This window comes from Camponotus vicinus, unplaced genomic scaffold, assembly GCF_025532165.1.
Source record: "Camponotus vicinus isolate PSW18456_S1 unplaced genomic scaffold, iyCamVici1.0 SCAF_13, whole genome shotgun sequence".
Lineage (NCBI taxonomy): Eukaryota > Metazoa > Arthropoda > Insecta > Hymenoptera > Formicidae > Camponotus > Camponotus vicinus.
This window is the reverse complement of record NW_028141949.1, coordinates 4,085,920-4,106,644: the sequence shown is the minus strand read 5'-3', so window position 1 is coordinate 4,106,644 and position 20,725 is coordinate 4,085,920. Positions and strand designations below refer to the sequence as shown.

Genomic DNA, 20,725 nt, shown 5'->3' with positions numbered 1-20,725 from the left:
CGTCACGGTTACGCTCGATGCAAACCAAGAGCACGGACGGTAAGAATCCTCGAAGCTTCTCGTTTCGCGTTCGATTAAACGCTTCGATTGTGTAATAGCGCCAGCGAACTTCGATACACTCTGATCATCTGATCAATTAAACGTAATTATGCAAAAAGGAATACGATTAAAACGCTGCCTTCACGAGGCAAAAAAACCTACTTGTTATCATTAAATTCTACGCATTAAGTAGATTTCTTTACGGAAACAAAATTTTGTAATTATTATGGATGAGATTGATTAAAGTCATATTTAATTCCAACAGTCGTCTTCGGTGAAATCGGTTTGTCCTTAATATATAAGTAGAGATATATGGAATTATTAATAAAAATTTAAATTTCTGACGGCAAGCATTTCAGATGCAACGAACGAATGTCAGAGCTAGATAAAAAACAATACATGAATATTATTAGTCTTTTACGCTTTAAGAATGCGTAAAACTCGTTTACTGAAAGAAATACGCGTTTTCGCTTCATTACATTAGCCGCTTGATTGACTGGACATTTTATTTACTATTTTATTATTTATGCACTGTGCAATGTATCTCTCCTTTTAACCACTCACGCATTTGATACAAAAGAGACGCGGAACATTTCGGTCGATAAACGTGCGTGTGCACAGCGAAACTCGATGCCAGAGCAGGAAGCCGTTAAATTGACACGTCGACGAGGAGAAGAGGGTGCGTCGTGTGTGTTAGTCGCGTTTCCTCCATAACCGTATACAAGTGTAGAGCGACGCGATATATCCATGTGCAAGAAGTTGCATTAAATTTTTTTAAATTATTCGAAATAAAATTTAATCAGAAATAAAATTAAAGTACAGTATAATAAAACTATGCGCATTAAAAAAAATGTATTCTTGATAAAAGTAAAATAGCGACATTTATTCATATATTTATAAATTAGAATTTAATTAGATGACTTAATTAAATTTCAACTTTCTTCGTTCTTTCTGTTTTTAATTGTGGATTTCTACTATTTCGACGGATTCTCTTAATTTGAACGAAAGTGTCCGTGCCTGCTGCGTAAAAATTGTGGCGTATGTGCGTGCGCTACCGTAACGCCGGTGCGTCCGACGACATAACGGCGCCAATGTTTGCTATCGGATAAATCGTCGGCGTGTCGGCTCGCGTGTACCTGTCCACGTAGTATAAATATAGACCGACGCGAACGATGTGGTGGCGTAACGCGAAAATTTACTCGTCTAAATTCGCTATCGCGCGCGCGACAATTTCTTCGCCTTCTCGTTTCCAGTCACATTTTCGCGTGTCACAACGGCTTGAATGAAAACGACGTGACGTACTTTTACGTGTAATATAACACAAATCTAAAAATTGCGAGTACGCCGTATTTAGATAAATATTTCGCAACGCTCGCAATTATTTCCAAGTGACGTTATTTTCGCAATTTTTGTTGCAAATTTTTTCTATTTAAAAAGAAAACTAAAAATGGACTCGCGATAAAAGTGAGGAAAATTATTTCGAAAATTAAAAGCGGATTTTAATAACGCGAAATAATAACGCGAAAAAATACGACTCGCAAACACTGCAATTTTTCTTTTAATTTGTGTTTCTACTTTTTCATGTGTAATTTATTCAAGATACAGTCTCTTTTATACGCAAATTTCGAATTAAGGAAACTTGAACGCGAATACCGAATTTCTAAACGCGACGTAAGCGAATAAGTGTATCGGCGAAATGCAAATACACGATAATCGTTTCCCGTCCATCGCGTGAGCTCAAAATCAAGGAAGATTACCAAAGCTTCCACAAGCAGGAAGCTTTCACGCGCGACCATAAACGATATTTATACTTCCATAAACATAGTAGAGCTCGAGAACTTGCTCTCGCCATATCTTGTATTATGCGCGATAAAAATGACAATAAATCTGTCTCGGGTGGATAAAAACTCTTTCCAGTGTATTATAGTTCTTTGAACACGATAATCAGGATATATATAATATATGTACATATGCATGAAGCCCGTATGACTGCATATTTTGTCGTGTTCCAAATAGTTATATTGGAATTAGTTTTTTATTTGGGTAAAGCATCTAGTTCAAATTGCTTCATCTCATCTTTATCTAGATTAAAAATATATTATCTTCATTTTTATCTTAGATTAAAAAAGTTCTCTTTAAATTATTTGAGATAATGTTTGGCGAATTCAATTTATATCGTGTAAACATATTTTTACAGAATTTTAAATTTTAAAATAAATTGACAAAGTAGGTTGACAGGATAATAATTTCAAAGAGACATGTCATGAGCAGTTGTATCTATTAATTCTCGATGTCAATTTCTCTGATCGCCCCATGCCAGAATGCTCAATATCAAAAGCTTCTCTCAATGTAAAAGTCTCACTAGGAAACAAAAGCCGACGAAATCTCGTTTGCGCGATCGATGTAGCCGTCGTTTCCAGCCAAGAATTAAATAATCGTCGCTCTCGCCCCCAATATCGTCGAATAAAAGCAATTATTCGTCCGGCGTTTCTCTTTTTCCGCGGAGCAAGCACTTGTGCAGGTAATTCGTTTCACCCGCAGTTTAATTTATCTCTTTTATTTTATACATGTATTCCTGTAACTTTTGTCGGCATTAATCAATTTGATATCTTATTGTAAAGAAATTGTGTATAAATTGTTAAATATTTAATATATTTAATATAAATATTTAATATATTTAATATACAAATTAAAAGAAAACGTATGTATTATTTATATGTGTCGACTCTAAAAATTTATTCCGAGAATTTTCTAAGAAAAGATTCCCTCTTCGTCGAAAATCTCCGACTTTCGAGAGATATATTATATATTAAAAATTGACCCAGTAGGATATACTTTAAAGCGCATTGTGCACGACGAAATAAAAGGAAATAAAGAGCTCGCGTTGCAGCTGACACAGAATTCGCAGACGCGGTTCTCGCCGGCCATCGTTTGTCGCGGTCGCACGGTTTTTTTCTCGAGCATTCCCGCTAATTGCTTTGTACGATGACAATTGCGCCGAGCATGATAGAGACACCGGCGGCGTGACAAATTAAATTTGCGATCTTTGGCCACGCGCGAGAGAGCTGCGCGTTTGGTTTAACCGCTCAAATGGCAGCGCCAGAGTCTGGAGAGAATTCCAATCCAAGCGAGAGAAGTTATTTCGCCAATTAATTTCCAATTTCGCCGATTAATCGTCCCGATAGTCTGGGCGGGAACACTCGCTATAGGTCATAATTGCATTACAGCTGGATGCGGGATCATGACGAGCCGAAGAATGATCTTTATCCGGTATAATCGCGAACTTTCATATTTTTAGAAAAAATTATATATATTGAAGTTTTTGTTTTTTTATTTAAAATTATTGAAATTAGAATTTTTTTAAGTTTAATTTTTATATCTCTTAATTTTTTTATGTGTATCTCTCATTATGTAGTTAATGCTTATTTTGATATTGTATTTATATAATATTACAATGGGACACATAGACATTTATTGATGAATCAGAAAAAATTTATATGTATATACTATCGAAAATTTTGATTAAATACAATTAGAATAATTTGATTATTCAATTCTAATGCATAACTTTCTCGATAGCGCCGAGTATAAAACGCGTTATCAACTGGGTGCGGAAATAAATATTGTATTAAAGGGAGAGAGAAAGCTTTTTTGATAATTTAAATTCAGAAGAAAGAAGCGAACGCTAGAGGGGAAAGATCGGTTTCACCAATTAATTCCTAATTCCAGCGATTAATTCCATCGCGTTTGAAACTTGAGCCTAATGATATTAACCAGACATAAAAAGTAATCAACATCTTTTGACTCGACTTATCCCTCTAAATTAGACACGCGATGAAAGACGAATCTCTTCTTGTTGACATTGGCAGGAAACGCGATCGCGCGCGCGTTTTTCACCCTAGTCCAGCAAGTTTGCTTCGCGCAAAGTTTCTGCTTGCTCTTCTCGCATTCCGCTCATTTGCCGCTAACTCGTTTGAGTCGACTCGATTCAGCGCCGCCGTCGTGTTCCCAACAATGGATGCGTGTTACGAACGTTGCATTCTTACGTAATCGCGAACCAAAGCTCATAAATAATTCTGTGCGGCACGATTTCATTAAGGCGAACGAACGGCACCTCCCCCACGATTGCGTTACGAATAATCGTAGGTCGCTAATTAACGTTGATTAAGGAATTGTATCCGCTCGGAAACTAATCCTTTCCACGGCTGTAATCGCTCGTGGCGTCATAACTTCCCTTCTAGGCTTTTTCAGGATTCGTTATTTTAGGTCGTTTCAGATTTGCCTCGGATCTCGAGAGAACTGATAAATTTGGAATCAACCTTGTCTGTGTGGAAATTTAGGCCGTGATATAACCGGGTCACACTGGTTTTTAGAAAGAAATTGACTCCGAAAATGTTGCAAAAGAGGTTAAACTTTGCTTTTTGCTGAATAATAAAACATGGACGCTATCTGGTCTTGTACATAAATTACATTTTCGATCGCTAAATTATTAATTTGAAAAGGAATTTAACAATATAAATAGCAGAAGTTTACTTTTAGTAAATGTTAATGTAAACCCGACATAATTCTGATTCTAAATATTTAACGTTAGAAATTTAAAAATAGCGTATTAATTTGTATGCAAAGATTGTGTTAAATATTTTGCTAAATAATTACTACACTGCTTATATCATAATTTTTATGATAATTGTTATAACTTTGTTGCATTAACTGAAGGTGTGAATTGCTTATGAGAGTTATATGACCGAATACAAAAATATTCGTGAGAGTAAAATTATAATAGAAACATAAAAATTATAATAGAAACGTAAAAAATGAATGGAAATTCGAATTCGAGATCGTTCGTGTAATAACTTTCGTAGAGTAAGTGACTATGAGTCGAATGCAACATTCTATCAGTGCATTATTATCAATTCAGTTGGCAAACGCGTTTCTCATTATCACGCGAGCTCTTACAAACGCGATTATTTTCTTATTTGTGAAATGAGAACACGACACTTCTATCTTTCCTGGCAGATATTTTAGTACGTGATTTTCATATCAAGATGCTATTTTTGAATGCAAAGTATTTTGATTTAATATTAGTAGATTGTATATAAATTTTTGCGAAATTAATTATAACATTCTCAACATTTTTTAACTTGTAGATGAATTTACCGAGACGTAAAAATAATAAAATCCGAAAAATCAATCCGGATTAATTATAATCTAACTTAAAATCATGTTTCTTGGAAATAAACAACAATATTGTGCCGCGTGAAACAAGATAAATTTATCGTTGATGAGTTTTTGCGCGGAACAGTAATTACGCACGTCAAGGAACGTGTTCGCGTTCATGACAAATTAAACAGCTGGTTTCTGCCGTGCGCGCGAGCGCTGTAACTTCTCTTCACATCGTTAAAACGGTGAATTACTATCGCGAACGCGGTGCAATTAGAAGAAAAGCAACTCGACGCGAGACTTATTGGAAAAATCAACGGGCCAAAGGAAGCGAACAGCGATTGAAACGTATCTTTTCAAACGATGAGACTCGACGATCGCGTCGCTATTGCTTCACTTGCGTGCACATTTTATACTATAACTTGATTCGTAGCTCGATATACAAAATGACAGAACTCTTTAAAAAGAGTTTTTCAACCAATTTATCTGATGATTTTATCAAAACGATAGCGATGAAATATTAAACTAGAACATCTTTGTGACTCTTATTGAACATGTATGAGAGATACTTATTATTTCTATTTTAATATAAATACTTTTTATATAATTAACATAATTTCTAGCAACATTCTCGTAGCTTTTTCAAATATTAATACTTTTATCTACATATTTATATGATTATGTAAAATAAATTCCCAGAACCCCAGGGTTAGATATGTACATATAAATTCTGGCCTCCGTAGAGATTTTCGATTATATCAGTCGGGTTCAACCGACGATTATGCAACGAGGCGCGGCCGCAATTCTATTGGTGACCTTTATTAAAGTTATCGAGAGGGCATCGAACTATCCTCCGACCCGTCATTGTATTGGCTACTCTCTTAAAGCTAGTCGCGTACAGCAGCCTAGCTTGACACAATATTCGAGTTAAGATAACGAAAGTCGTAGTCGACGCAATAACTACTTGACGTTTCCCTTCAATTCGTGCAGGAAGGAAGTCGATAGTCGACAGAGAAAGAGAAACATATGCGCTGCATATCAAGTCGTGTACCTCATATGCGTATGTTGTGTGCATTGGCATCATTAAAGCGCGCACATAAAACAAAACATTCTGATGTTACTTTTGTAGCCAACGCGATTAGAACAAGACGTGTTCAAAACAAGTTAAACGGCACACAATTTATAGAATATTTTATTTATAAAGTAAGAAGACAATTTTATATTAAAATTATTTAAAATGTGTGTGTGTATTATATAACCGATTATATTTTTTCATCTTATTTAATGTGTAAATTTTTACACTATAAATTTATTCATATGAAATTGACTCTTAAAATGTTTAAACAGAAAGAATTTTGTATATTTTTGATTTTTGATTTTTGATTTTTTATTTCTACAAAATCCTATATCTTTCAATTTTATTGATCGTTTGCCTCATAATAAAGTTACAATAGATATATAAAGATATCCATTGTATTTCACTTTCCATGAATAATGCACACTTAATTAGAGCAGTTGAAATATTTTTCGTGAAAGTATTGACTTAATATTCAGAAAATAATTGAAAGCCATGAAATTATATCCAGTAAAGTCTGCACCTGCTGCCCTTTTCAACGCTGTATAAGAATATCGTCAAACTCGTAAACCTTTTTTGAAGGACGTGTAGGCTGTACCGGAAACACGCATCGCAAAGTACATTACGGGGGAGTTACGTTGCTAATGTTGTAGGAATTTTCAGCATTTACCACGCTGATAAAAATTCACCGAGAGCGAAATTAAGAGAATAGAATTTAAAGCTTCTAAAGCATTAATTTTAAACTTTCTGACGTGTTGCATATTAAATGTAACGTGATACGTCAAATGCGGGCGATGTGTGCGAATAAATAAAATGCAAGAAAATATTTGGCAATTTAATACAAATACCATAATTTACGTTAAATGATTTTAATTTGATGTATATAAAAAAAACTATATTATCTTAATTTGTGCAAATTTAAGAATTTTTTTCGATTTAGTTAAGCGTGGGAAGTTTGGTATCCAGGAGCTATGATGAGCGGGCATTATATGGTAATCGTTAATGTATGTAACACTAAGAAAGAGACAGAGAGTTGGAGAAATTATGCGCTTTAAGCGTCACATTTATCTCGGAATTTATCATGGTCACAGAGCACGTACAATGACGTGAGTATGCGACTATAAACTTAATTATTCGGCAGAATTTAAATTTAATTTTCGCATAATTTAATTTTACTACATAATTCGTACAATACTCACTGCATTCGTTTGACTCATGTCTACCAATATTGACTCTGTTCACGTCATCTCTTCACGAAAATTTAATTTATGCGATCACTTTGTCGCGATTAAATTTCGCTATATATTTCAATATCTTATTAATATTTTCAGCTACTTTTAACAGCCTCGGTTTCGTCACCCATCGTCATTATTTCTTTCATTTCGCGCTCGCCGGATTTCCCGATTATCGTTCCAAGCAATGCATTGTGGGCGAGATTGCTAATCTAGGCGGACAAAAGCGCGAAGATAAAATTGCACGCATTCGCAACCTTCTGCACGAGGAATTTTTAAGAGGCTCGTTCGACGAGGCGCTTACGACGCACCAATGTCAAGCGAAAGCAATTAAAGCCTCCGGTCAGTGTTATTTTTGGCTTTCTCAACTCTTTCCACGCGCAACTCTTTATCCATTATATGCGTCGTCGTCCCCCTATCCACGGTAACAACATTGTCATTATTATTATCGTCGAGGTGTCTGTAACCGCGCTTCGTTTGCGCCGATACCTCAGCATCAGTTATTGATTGCTCATTATCACGCTGGATTATACAGGATCGTCGCAAACTACCTTTTCCTCGAAACAAAGCATTATTGCTCTGCCCCTTTCTTAAAAAAAAGAAAGAAATTATAATTTTTTAATTTGCTTGTCGTTATTTTTAATATATCGGACTCTCGAGCAGTGATTCTCGATTCGATGCAACAATTTTAAATATTAATTTACTGGGAAAAATCACGTGGCAACCGCGTAACCAGCGCAATGTCAAGGGCGGGGCCCTTTGAGGCGCTTCAACGTGCCTGCTTTCCGCTCGCGCCTGCTCGACCGCAACACACACTGTCGTTGACGAGCGCGTGTGCGTGAGAGAGCGTGTGTGGGCCCCAGTGATGGTGGTAATTGTGGTTAATTTAACGACGGTCAAAGCAGTCACTGCCTGTCCTTACAAGCCAGTTTACGCGATCGAGTCCCGAGCGCTGGGTGCAGCGCAATATCTTGCTCTCGTCGAAATCGCGAAACGACCTGCGTTTCCGTGTCAGTTGTATTATATAGTAGAGTTGAGAGTTATACTGCGATATTACATTGCGAGAAAATTGGGGAAAAAGGGCCGTGGAAAAAGTGCTGGCGAATTGACTCGGTCGATTAATCGAGCGTCGAGATTGATTGGAAGAAGCTATATATTCGGAAAATACGATAAAAGTTGATCCGAGAGATGAAGCGTAAGGTGACGTAGGGAAAAGGTGAATTCTCTTCGAAGCTGGTGGATAATCGAATGAAAGGTTGGAATCTGCAGACGCGAGATATAATTGAGTTTAATAATTTTATTTTTTCCTACGTTTATATCGAGTTTAGCAAGATGGAATAAATAGAGGATTAATTAATCAAATTTTTATACACGGTTATCATCGTTTTTCGTAAAGAGTAATATACATTCCAATCCAGAAATAATAATGAGAAAGCATTATGATTTTTATCTTCAATATAATATCGATGAAATAAAGATCGGCAATGTTCTAAAAATACACGCACAAGTACCGATACGCGTCAGCCCGATTTATAATAAATCATCATTATCGAACGATTGAGTGGCGTGAGTACGAAACGATTGTAACGTTATACGTCGATAGCCGTACATTGCCGATCAATGACGTCCGATCGAGTCTTGCGACCGGTATCCGAGTCTCTCTTTCTCTCGCGATCGCCAGTAACGGTGATCGCTTCGTGCCGGTTATTTCGCGTAATCGACGCCGTTTAACACCTGCGGTTGTTATCGCTAAAAGTTCGATCGCGATCTAGGCTGCGCAATCTTGCAAACGTTTTCTTGTATTCCCTTTTATTTTTAGTAGAAATTATTTTTCGCGATTAATATCGTAAAATCGAAATCGCATTTAATATTTTTGATCAAGGTGAGAAATCGATGGGTTCTAATTTCCCGATTTTGATCTCGTTTAGTGAATATGAATGTTCAATAATATTTTGTGCCAATTAATTGCTAGATACTTTCGCGAAACTGCAAGATAAAAAAAATATCCACCGAGTAATCATAGGCAGCCGGACGATTTTGTTACCAGTATTAACCAGATTGATAGAAGTTAAGCTTTTAAAGGGTATAGAATCATTGTTTATACAAAAATATTTATCTGACTTCAAAGTCGCGCTAATTTTTGACGTTTTCAATGTGGCATGACATAACCAGTGTCAAGGCACGGGTGTAATCGGTCGGACAAACAAGGTATCGTTGAATCGATCGTCTGGCTTTGATTTTTAGCGTCGAGAGTGATTAACGGATGTCAAGAGTGCGATACGCGATGTAATCAAATAATGAAAAGAGAGAGAGAGAGAGGTGTGTCGCCCTTCCCGATCGGAATGCGAAATTATTCTCGCTTCCTGTCTTCGTTCGAGCAGCTTTGCGATTCTGATCAACAATCACGAGATAAAGTATACGAAAAAAAATGTATTATTATCCTTATGTCCAAATTATGCGTGGCATCTATACGCGATGTATAATTATATTTGTGAAATTTAGATTTGACAAGCAACACTTACAGATATATACGTCTATAATTTTTTCAATTAATACACTTTTAGTTTTTTAATCTGATGAAATTTTGTATACGATATAACGGAAAAATTTTGAAATAGAAGAATAGAGAAAAATAGCGCTGTCATTTTTATCGAATAAATTCTTTTGTAACGTAATCCTTTTTCAAAATTTCCCCTTCGGAGAAATAACAGTTATTTGTCAGAAGTCACGCGAGAATGTTCAATATTTGTCAACATTGTTTGGGCGTATGTAATCTATCGTGGAGCGGTCGTTGATTTTTCCGCTTTTTTTAAAATATCATATCAATTTTGATCCAATTTCATCGGCTCGTATCCAGGGAAGTTAAAGGAGATCGCGTAATTTCGTGAAATTCATATAAAAATTTCCACTTATCACATTTTCACTTTCAAGTTTTTTTTTTCAACCGATCAAATATTTCATCAATTGATCTTTCGAATAATTTCACGCTTATTGCGATCTACTCATTGTATTAATTCGTTTCAATCGATAAGTTAAAGACGAAACGATCTACGACCGAGGCAAGTTGATATTCACGAAAGTTCACACGAACCGTTTTATTCTTTGAATTATCAATTCACCGGGCAATCGTGTCGCTGTGCGCTCTCATAAATATTCAATCACGTAACTGGAGTGATCTAACTGATTATACGGGGTCGATTAGATGTGTGCGAAGCGAAGCAGCGCGATGTAAAAATAGTCGTGCGACATTATCGAGTATGCGATGTGCTGCTCCGGAACAGATATACGACCAACGTGTATTAAATCCCGATAACAATCGCTTAAGAAGAACTATAGCGCGCTGTATCAACAGAGTTCTTTCACCGGACATAAACGATAAAAACAGCCATCTCTCTCTCTTTTTCTCTTTCTCTTGGATCACTCGTTATTAGAGTCCCGGATGACTAATATTTTATCGGAATCACTCTCGTTTGTCCTATCGAATCAGGTTTTACAAACACTCTTTCCTTTTCAAAATCATATCCGATAGACATCAAATTTATCTATTTATAAGAAAATAAAATTATTCAATGTTTTATCATAAATGAATTTTTTTGTTGAACAATGTAATAATTAAATCGAGTAATTTTTTTTTATTCTCGAAACATTCAGAAATGTAAAACAATAAATTAATTAATTGTGTGTTATTTATTTGCTTTTAATAAAATTATATACCACGCGTAGAGCGATTTATGGAAATGATTAATCGTACAAATAAAGAACTGGAGACATGTAAAAACTTACTTTTCCAGAGACGACGTTCCAGTTCTTTCGTCCGCCAAGAAACGTTCGTTTACCCCTCTCGATCCAGTTTCTTTCGGGTCGCTCCGCGGGGATCAAGGAGGTAAATGGGAGTCGTAAAACGATGTTCGAGCATCTTAGTTCTCTCCGCGTGAAAAAGGGAAAAAAAGGGCGAACACGAATCCCTCGCGTTATATGGATAGGACTAACTGTAAATAGCCCGCCTTTCTTTCCGCGTAATTTATTAATCCTCATTCGATACATACCGCATGCGGTGATCAGATGATCGCTGTACACAAAATATTATGACTGAAATTGTCTAGAATATTGATGCTAAAAATATTTAAATTATCAAGTAAAAAGATTTCTGTATATTGCTTTTGGATTTTTTGAAGCCCTATTTGAAATAATTTGTACTAACAATAAATTACAACAATGATATAATAATTATAATTGTAAATAACTATTGTATAATTTCTTCTATATATTTGAAGAAAATATGAGCTCTAAATGTGTGTATTTCTAGATGGTTAATCCAATCTTCATTTTAATAGTATTATGAATAATGAATCAACTTAATATCTAATAAACATTCCACGAGTCGCGACTCAACCGATGATAAAGAATTTTTAAAACGGAGGATAACCGAATGAAGAATCCAAAGTATTGTCATCTTAATGACATCATCAAGCTGTGTATTAAGAACATTTAACGAGACATATTGCAATAACAATTTACTTCACATAACACTCCGTCCGTATTAATCACACAATTAAGATATTGTACTAAGGGATTCTCATTCCATAAAATATCTTCTAGATGAGAGTTAATCGTCGCGCGTTGAAGGAAAAACTGTGCGTTCCGGAAGAAAAGCTCGCGTGATACGATACCGGGTGGTCGCAAGGAATATCGAGTGGCTGCTGATGTGTATGTATGTGCGTGTGTGAGTGCATGTGCGTGCGCGTCGGCGCGTGTGCACGCGCGAGAGACAGTGACACGAGGAGCCCCGTCGTCGTGAGTAGTGGTTGGTGAACGTGGGTGAACGAGGGACAACGACGACGCCGACGACGACGACGAGCGAGCCGAGTTCTAGCCGGATAATAAATAACGCAAGGGAGAAATGTTCAAACTGGCCGGACGCCACGAGTGGGAGGCCTGGACAAAAGGTAAATGGAATATCCAGCGAGCGTGTGGGCGGCATGGAAGAAAAGAGAGAGAGGGACACGTTGTTTCCTCGTCCTGCGAGAATATAGGGGTGGCGTGCAAAAGAGAGGGGAATCAGATGATTGATAAGAGAGCTTCCGCGATACCGGGTGGGACGTAAAATCAAAGGAAAAATGGAGGAAGGGGGATCATAAGGCCTTGAACTTATAGATTTTCTCCGACGATCTGAAAGTTCGATGGTCGTATTTTCCAACAGCCATTTATATCGTAAGATTTCATTATTGCATTCTTGGGTGGATTTGGAATCTTGATTTAAAATCGTTCCTGTTTATTTCGTACTTTATTTGATATTTTGACATTTTTTACAAATAATAATTCATAGAGTCACCACTAATGTTATTTAAAATTGAATAATCATCCTTTTGCTTATTAATAAAACAATAGCATTCCTTGTACTGTGTATTATTATGTTTTCGTAAATCGCATTTTCATGATTTGTAATAGTGGTAATATACATATATTCTGAAAAGTAAAGCAAGATGTTGAACGTATGACTAACGTCAGATATTTATCACGACACGTTCGGGCAACGAAAGCGAGTACATATTTACAAACAGACCTGTGTTCGTGCCGAAGCATCGACGAATGTTACATATTCAAGTAGATGAAGCACTCGAAGAAGTCTTCGATGCTTCGTCATGTCGAATATTCCGAGAGATTTCTTGGAGAATATTCGGAGAGGAAAAATTTACATATCGACTGCATTTTAGACTTCAATTCATCTTGTAGCGTGTGGCACCAAACGATTCCAGCCAGATGATCACAGAGAAAGTTTCTCTTCCCTTATGCGTTTTCTTTACTTTCCGAAGTTAAGTGAAAGTAAACATTAAAATTATAATAAATCCGAATAAAATAATTTTTAAAGGTGCAGATTAAATCATAAATATTTAGAAATATGGAGGAACAGAAACTTGAAATTTCGCATTTCTCGGTAATTTACACTAAATCGAGAACGAACGTTGCGTCTCGTTGCGTAACATTAATACACACCGACACGTAACGTAATTCAACGCGGTAAACGAAAGATGAAAACGGGTTTTGCAACGATATATTTGCGTCCCGTGCAATAAACAACGATGCAAGAGCAATTTCACGCGTCGTGATGCATCGCGAGGAGATTCGCTCGATAGTTGTAACATTGTATGGAAATGGACATGTACGCAAATGTCATACAGCTGTTTTTTTTCTTCGGAAGATGTACAGTAACGCGCCTCTCTTTAACGGATCTTGGCGCTCGCGAAATAACCGCGATGTGCATCGCTACCTTGCACAAGATTCTGTTACGCGCGCACACCTGGCGTCAACCTTGATGGTGATGATGATGATGTCGTTCGCCCCTCACTCATTATACGGTATACGCGGGATATGCACGCATGAGATCGCGCAAAAATTACGGTCACTTACGAGCCGCACTCGAGCCATGCACACTGATAGTAGTGAATTATTTTGATAAGCTGCAGTCGCGTATCTTTCCGCCAAACTAGATAAAAGCTACGTAAGATAGCTAATGTTTATTAAGGATTTTTTTTTGTTTATCCGATTATCCTCTTTAATGTGTGATAATGAAAATTTAGACCACCATAAAATAAAACATGATTTTGTTTAAAATTACGCAATTATAAAGTTACTGAATTTACATGAAATAATAGTTTTATTGATATGATTTTTAATTAACGCTGTTTTTTATTAGGAAAAGGAAAAATTAATAAAAAAATACATAAATGTTTGTAATAGTATTTATATTATATTAAGATAATTACTTTTTGACTTAATGGATACACTATTATGTTGCTCATTTACATAATTCACTAATTTTATAATTAATTTATTTTAAAAACTTATGACTTTTAGCTACTTTATTCAATATTTTTTATATAGAATAATTTTTGAGATGAATGTGTGTGAATAATCTATTTATTTTCAAATAAATCGATTGTAGGATAGACGAGAGAGATTCATTTTATAAGAAATAAAAATATTCCTATATAACAAGATGTCAATAGAAAAATATTCAATCTAAAGATTTTTAGATAGAATAAATATTGAGAAATACTATTTTTACGTTAGAAAAAATACAATAAAATAAACATAAATGAGGTTTGCATATGTCGAATATGTTTTCAAATTTCAAAAACACTGATATTCTTACAAATTAAAATTTTTTATATATTCCAATAAAGAAAAAGAGAGAAAGAGAGAGTTTTAAATTCAATTCTCAAAATACGCATGATTTGTCTTTTCTTTATAGTTTAATATTTTACATCAAAAAATCCAATTTAAACGCAGAGAGAAAGAAATAGACTTTATTTTTTGTTTTTCTTTCTTTTCATCCTATATTTATAGAAAGGTTTATTTTATAATATTACGTGTTATTTATATAGTATTAAAAAAATGTACGTATATAAAGAGTGTATTAAAATGGCATAAAATAATTTTTATTAAGTTAAATAGATAGAGTAATTTAAATAATTATGATTTGAGAAACTTTTATTTTTATTTTATATAAATTTAAAAAAAATATAGTCTCATGCTTCAAATTGTTATAACTAAATTTTTACCTCTCTAATACATCATTTATTTCTGGAGAAACCTCTTCGATTAAAGATTAATAGTGCAAGGCGAAGAAACTCGTTTCATCGTACGGTAATCACACGCCTTTGAGAATAAAATGGTAGTTGAACGTATTTTGGGATCGTCCTAAAGACTTCGACCTCGCTCTTTGGTCTCTCTCTTTCTCTTTCTCTCTATCTCAGTAATCGTTGTACACACACACACACACACATACGTGTATTTCTATTCGCGGCGGGGGTGTATACATTGCAACCGGTCTGCTTTGTCGTGGGTGGTTTTTAGGCGCAGCTGTTCTTTCGTTCTCTCTTTTTCTCTCCTTGAGCAAAGAATCGTTTTTGTGCGCGATTCTCTCAACAATATCCCGAAGTTTTCATCCTACATCGCCGGCATCATCGTAAAGTTTATTAAATACGATGAAAGAATTATCACATCTTTCTGTTTTTATTTGAAAACTGATGACTGACGAGATTCAGCATCTTTTTCATATGTATCTTACATATGAGAGAGAGAATTATTATATATATATATATAATTATTTACTATTCTGTGTCCGTAAATTTTTATTCATTTATTTTTAAATATTCTAACGATTATGTATTGTTACAAGTATTAAGGACAGAATAGAAGCGAGAGAGAGAGAGATAGATTTTAAATAATTATTGCAATGTTGTAATATAGATATGCTTTTAACAATTAATCGATTAATATTAATAATATTAACATCAACACTAATAGTACATAATATTAATGTATTCATGTGCAAGTAAATTAGATTATTTCTACTAAAATTTATACTATATGATTGCAATATAAATATTTTACTACTAGTTCTTTTGATCGCCAAAATTTAAAATTAAAATCCCATGTCGTTGGACTCTCCGTATATTAATCGCGACTAACAATGCAACCATAATCGATCAATCAGAAAGATCAGGACGAGATTGAAAGAGAACGAGCAGTCTGCATTGTACAGCCTATTTCGCTAATAGCACCTATCGCGGTCTAGTTAATAATCATAGTAGGTCAATTCTCCGTCCCTAAAGTGCACGACGAGAGCGTCGCGGTGCTTCTCCTTCTCCTCTTCATGATCGGCTTCGTTGTTCGGTCGATCCGTTGTTTTCCCCCCCTCGGTTAATAGCTTGTCAGTTAGTGCATCCGACCACGATGCACACTCTCGCTCGTTAGATGACTAACTCGGCGGGGGTGCTGCATACTGGGTGTCCTAAAGTTGCCGAGTGTTTTTTCGATCCTAATTTCTTTAATTAATCTGAAGATGGCACTTTATTTTACCGCATCTTTCCATTTTTTTAACTTTAATAGATCTCTACAATCTTGTAAATTTTAAATAAAAAATCCTCTTTCTTATCGAAATTCTGTTTAAATTCAAATTACTTATATATGATTTTGTTATCCATTTTCTTTCTAAAAAAATAAAAATTTTTAATTTACTGAAAACTTTTTATTTTTAATCATCAATTACACATAGAAATTTTATTAAGTATTTATCGAGGAAAAAGATTGACGTTGAATCAACCAAAAAAAATTATGAAAGATATACTATGATTTTGGAGTACCCTGTATGCAATAGTCGCGACTTTGTGTTGCACTTGGGAGTTTATTTACCTCCGTCGGGTATTGCTTGCGTGTCTGCGTTTCGGGGTCAAAGATCGCTCTATGTCCTTTTGGGAAGGATGAATCACACGCGGAAGTAAGGAAATCGATAAACTTTTATTCGAAACATAGGGACTCGTCCTGAAGGGAAATCCTGCTCGAACTGACTATCTCTCAAGGCACTCAGCTTCGCAAGTAAAACTTTTATTGTATCGTTATAATTGAAAAATATAAGACATTAATCAGAGAAGAAAACAATTATTAAATATTATAGTGTGTGTGTGTGTATATATATATATATATATATATATATATATATATATATATATATATTTAATAATATATATAACTCAATTATAATTAATTATTTTTTAAATAATTGCAATTATTTTGTGTCATTATTTAATTAAATTTAGCTTTAAATTTAACTCTGGCAGCTTTTTTATTATTGTATTTTATTTATATAAACAATATACAATTGATTTATCGTAATAATATATCTTATCATCTTTTGTACTGCATTCAATATCATTATCGTAATAAAATATTTTTTTACTCTTTAAAATTATTTGTAGATGATTTATATAGAATATATATGATGATAAGATATATAACGAAAAGATAATGTCGAAAATGTAACGACGAATGAAGATTGTCAGAAAGTTTCCTGTGGTATCTCCCCTAGTTTGAAATTATTCAAGAGATTATTAATCTTCTTCATTTTTCAGATTCTTTAATTTATAACAATCTGTTAAAATCAGATAGAGCCCATCAAATAAGTCATAAGAATTTTAAAAATTATAAGCAGTTGCAATGTGGAAAATTTAGTCAATGATTTTTTAATGTTGAAAATCATCTAATCAACGGTAATAATTGAAAGAAGAAAATTAAATTTTTTAATTAAATTTAAAATAATTTTTTTCCTCTTCTCATGTTTCTTTCCGTCAAGATTTTAATGGATTTTTTATTTTTTTTAACTTGGAGCCACGTAATGATTGAAAGACACGATTGTCGACCATAACGGCAAAAAACCGCGGCGGATCTTTTTTATCTGCACTTGTGGCATTTCCCAGAATTAACATTATATCGCCGCCGCCGGTTATAAACGGTCCATTCGTGAGTTTCGAGGCTAAGCCACCAATGAACTGATCCGTTTAGATCTCTCGATAATTGGTAACACATGAGGCGAACTGACATGTGGCGTTTCTCCCAGACGTCTCTGTTTTCTTTCTTTCGGGAGGGTAACCGACGATATTCCCGAAAACGTAAAGCGACGTCGCCGTCAGAATGATTATACGTCCTCGATCTGTCAGGAACAGAACATCCATTTTGATTCAAAGCGCTCATGCTTATTTATCGCCCGACCTTTTTTTCTCTCTCCTTTCCTTTAATGAATCGTCGGTTCGATGAAAGAAAAAAATGACTTAAAACCATCGTCTAGCTCTTTCTCCCGACAATCATCCAATTACGCTGATTGATCGACGTTCACATGAAGACGGATACACGACGAGAAACGATATTTCCGCTTTCGGATTATTCGCTCTGTCAAGCGGATTACGATAGATTAAATCGAATAATTTAGTACGGTAATAGACTGCTTGCAAGTCTGATTTCTCGAAGACTTGAGATAATTAAAATAAATCTTATTTCTTAATTAGTAATAGCGACTCATTGGCCGGAAAAATTTGAAATAAAAGGAAGCTTTCAACAACTTGAACAGAGATATCTCGATAGCGACTTTATTTATTTCAAGTATATAATGTATACGAAAAAAATGCCGTATTAAAAACGAAAATTGCTGCAACTTTCGTTGCATCAATGATGGATTATACGTGTAATGTATTCGCGATCGCGGTCGCTTTTGCGTCGTTTATTATCGGAGCCGAAGGAAGTTTCGGAACGGAAGCGAGATACGGCCGTGACAATAAATCACGCGGTAAGCGCGATCGTCTTTCTCCTCGTCTTGGTGAAGTCTGCGAAACGATAGATTGTTTCGCGTCGCGTACACCGTTTATTTTTAGCTTGCTCGTCTCGCGGAGTCGAGACATCGTTCCTCCTTCTCGTCATTGTCTCACGGATGACATTAACGGAATACGGATTAAAGGGATGAGAAAGAGAAAGAGAGTCGGAAGTTCTACCATCGTGTCAAAGTCCTTCCTCGCGCGACATCCGTTATACCCGAGACATTATTATTCCGCGCAGCATCCGCCTCTCTGCCATTGTCATCGTCGTCGATGGGAGAATAAAACGACTTTGACATGCAAAAGAAAGAGAAAGATTACCATATCGATACGAAGAGACTCGTCGAAATTTGCATCTCGAAACGAGATCCAATTGTATCTATAAACTGATAATACTTCAAGATCGTAATTAAGAATAAATAATTAAGAAGATTTAGAATTGCTTCTTCATATATTATCATAAAGATCCAAATTTCTGTCGATTCCAAGATTGTCAACAAAGATCATGAAAACATTTGCAATCTTGGGAAATTCGTTGCCATCGATGAAAAAGATCGATTTCCATCACAACATTAAAAAATGGAAATTTTTGTTCATCGAAAGGATTATATAATCTCGGAGACGACCAATTTCCGGAGATTACTTTTTAGGGTCTTCGCGTGGGCTTTCTGAACCCCATTTGAAACCCGAAACGCACATCACGATCAGACACGAGTCTTAACATGGCTTCCCTTTTTTTCTGTTTGCAGACATACGGCTACAGCTGAACGAGCAGCTGAGATGCCTCGACGTGAGGATGGAGGCGCAAGTCGCCCTCGTGGCCGAGCTCCAGGACTTTTTCCGCAGGAGGGCGGAACTGGAGCTGGACTACAGCAAATCCCTCGACAAGATGGCCAGAAGCATACAGTTGAGGCATAAGGAGCAGAAACAAAAGTATGTTATTAATTTCTCTTAAAAGCTGTGCCTTCTTTTATCTTCCACATTTTAAATAAAAAAAAATAATTGACTTAAAAATACAATAATAAATGGGTCGTAAGAAGACATATAATAAGCGCAGTTAAAATATATGAATATACGATTTTAAAAATATTATCTATTGTAATCACGCGCAAAATAATTTCACGAGACACGATTTTATATATTAAATAATCGTCAGAATCATAATTAAATAATTTAATTATTATTTAATGCAGCTAACTGTGGAATTTTTAATTATCAGCAAATTAATTGTTTGCCAGAAATTAAAACGGATATATAATAATTTCAAATATTTGCCTTTTTACGCAAAGTGTAAAATTAAATTAACAACGCGGAGATTTGTTAGTCGGATAATTTTATAAAAAGCGAAACGGGAAAAGAGCGGAAATAATTCCGCTATGAATTGCGGCGTTAAATAATTAACGAAGGTGTATGCGTTAATTAATTCGCTGTAATTCATGCGCGTGCACCACGTGTTGCACGGCACGATTGAAATGATGGCGCGTATGCACGTAATACAGCGCGATACATTTACTTTATTACGTTACGTTACGTTGCGCAACGTGAATTATTACACGATTACGTTGCGTAAAACTTCTATCAAACGCGATTATATTTGGGTATAGACCTTGATCATGCATGGTTAAATTCCGATCGCATAATTAATTGACGCAGAAATCGATCCAGATATTTAAATATTTATTCACGTTTCTCGCTAAAATCAGTGATAAGCGTTCATAAGTATTTTACTATGTTTTCTAGAAATAATATTTCTATTTCTAAAGATCAATATTTCTCATTAATATCTGGGAAAGGAAAATCAATATTTAATATATATATATATAAGTATCTACAGAAGAAACGGATAATATTTGACATTTTATGTTTGCGATGTTAAAATTATTTTAAATATTTGATTAATATTAATATCGAAATAATTTTCTTTGAGACATGTTTTTATTAAATATTTATATAATAATGAAATAATTTTAAATATTACATAATATTGTAAGTAATTTTATATAAAAATATTGCAAGATTTACACTATTATTAAGATAATTTTACATCATCGTTAATTATATACTCAATTATC

At 34.8% G+C, this 20,725-nt stretch overlaps 1 protein-coding gene across 8 annotated transcripts in view; it reads left to right on the top strand.

Moving 5' to 3' along the window:
• LOC145963744 (SLIT-ROBO Rho GTPase-activating protein 1) overlaps nt 1-20,725 on the top strand; it is a 60,263-nt gene that overhangs the window by 22,790 nt on the left and 16,748 nt on the right. For 2 of the 8 annotated variants that reach the window (XM_083085919.1, XM_083085920.1), the window contains exon 2: nt 19,403-19,586. In XM_083085919.1, coding sequence (XP_082942045.1) covers nt 19,403-19,586 — 184 coding nt within the window. Of the gene's footprint in view, nt 1-8,426; nt 8,762-9,544; nt 9,715-11,297; nt 11,390-11,812; nt 12,453-19,402; nt 19,587-20,725 lie in introns of those variants that run through there. The other 6 variants (XM_083085925.1, XM_083085923.1, XM_083085924.1 and 3 more) reach the window with 6 other exon arrangements.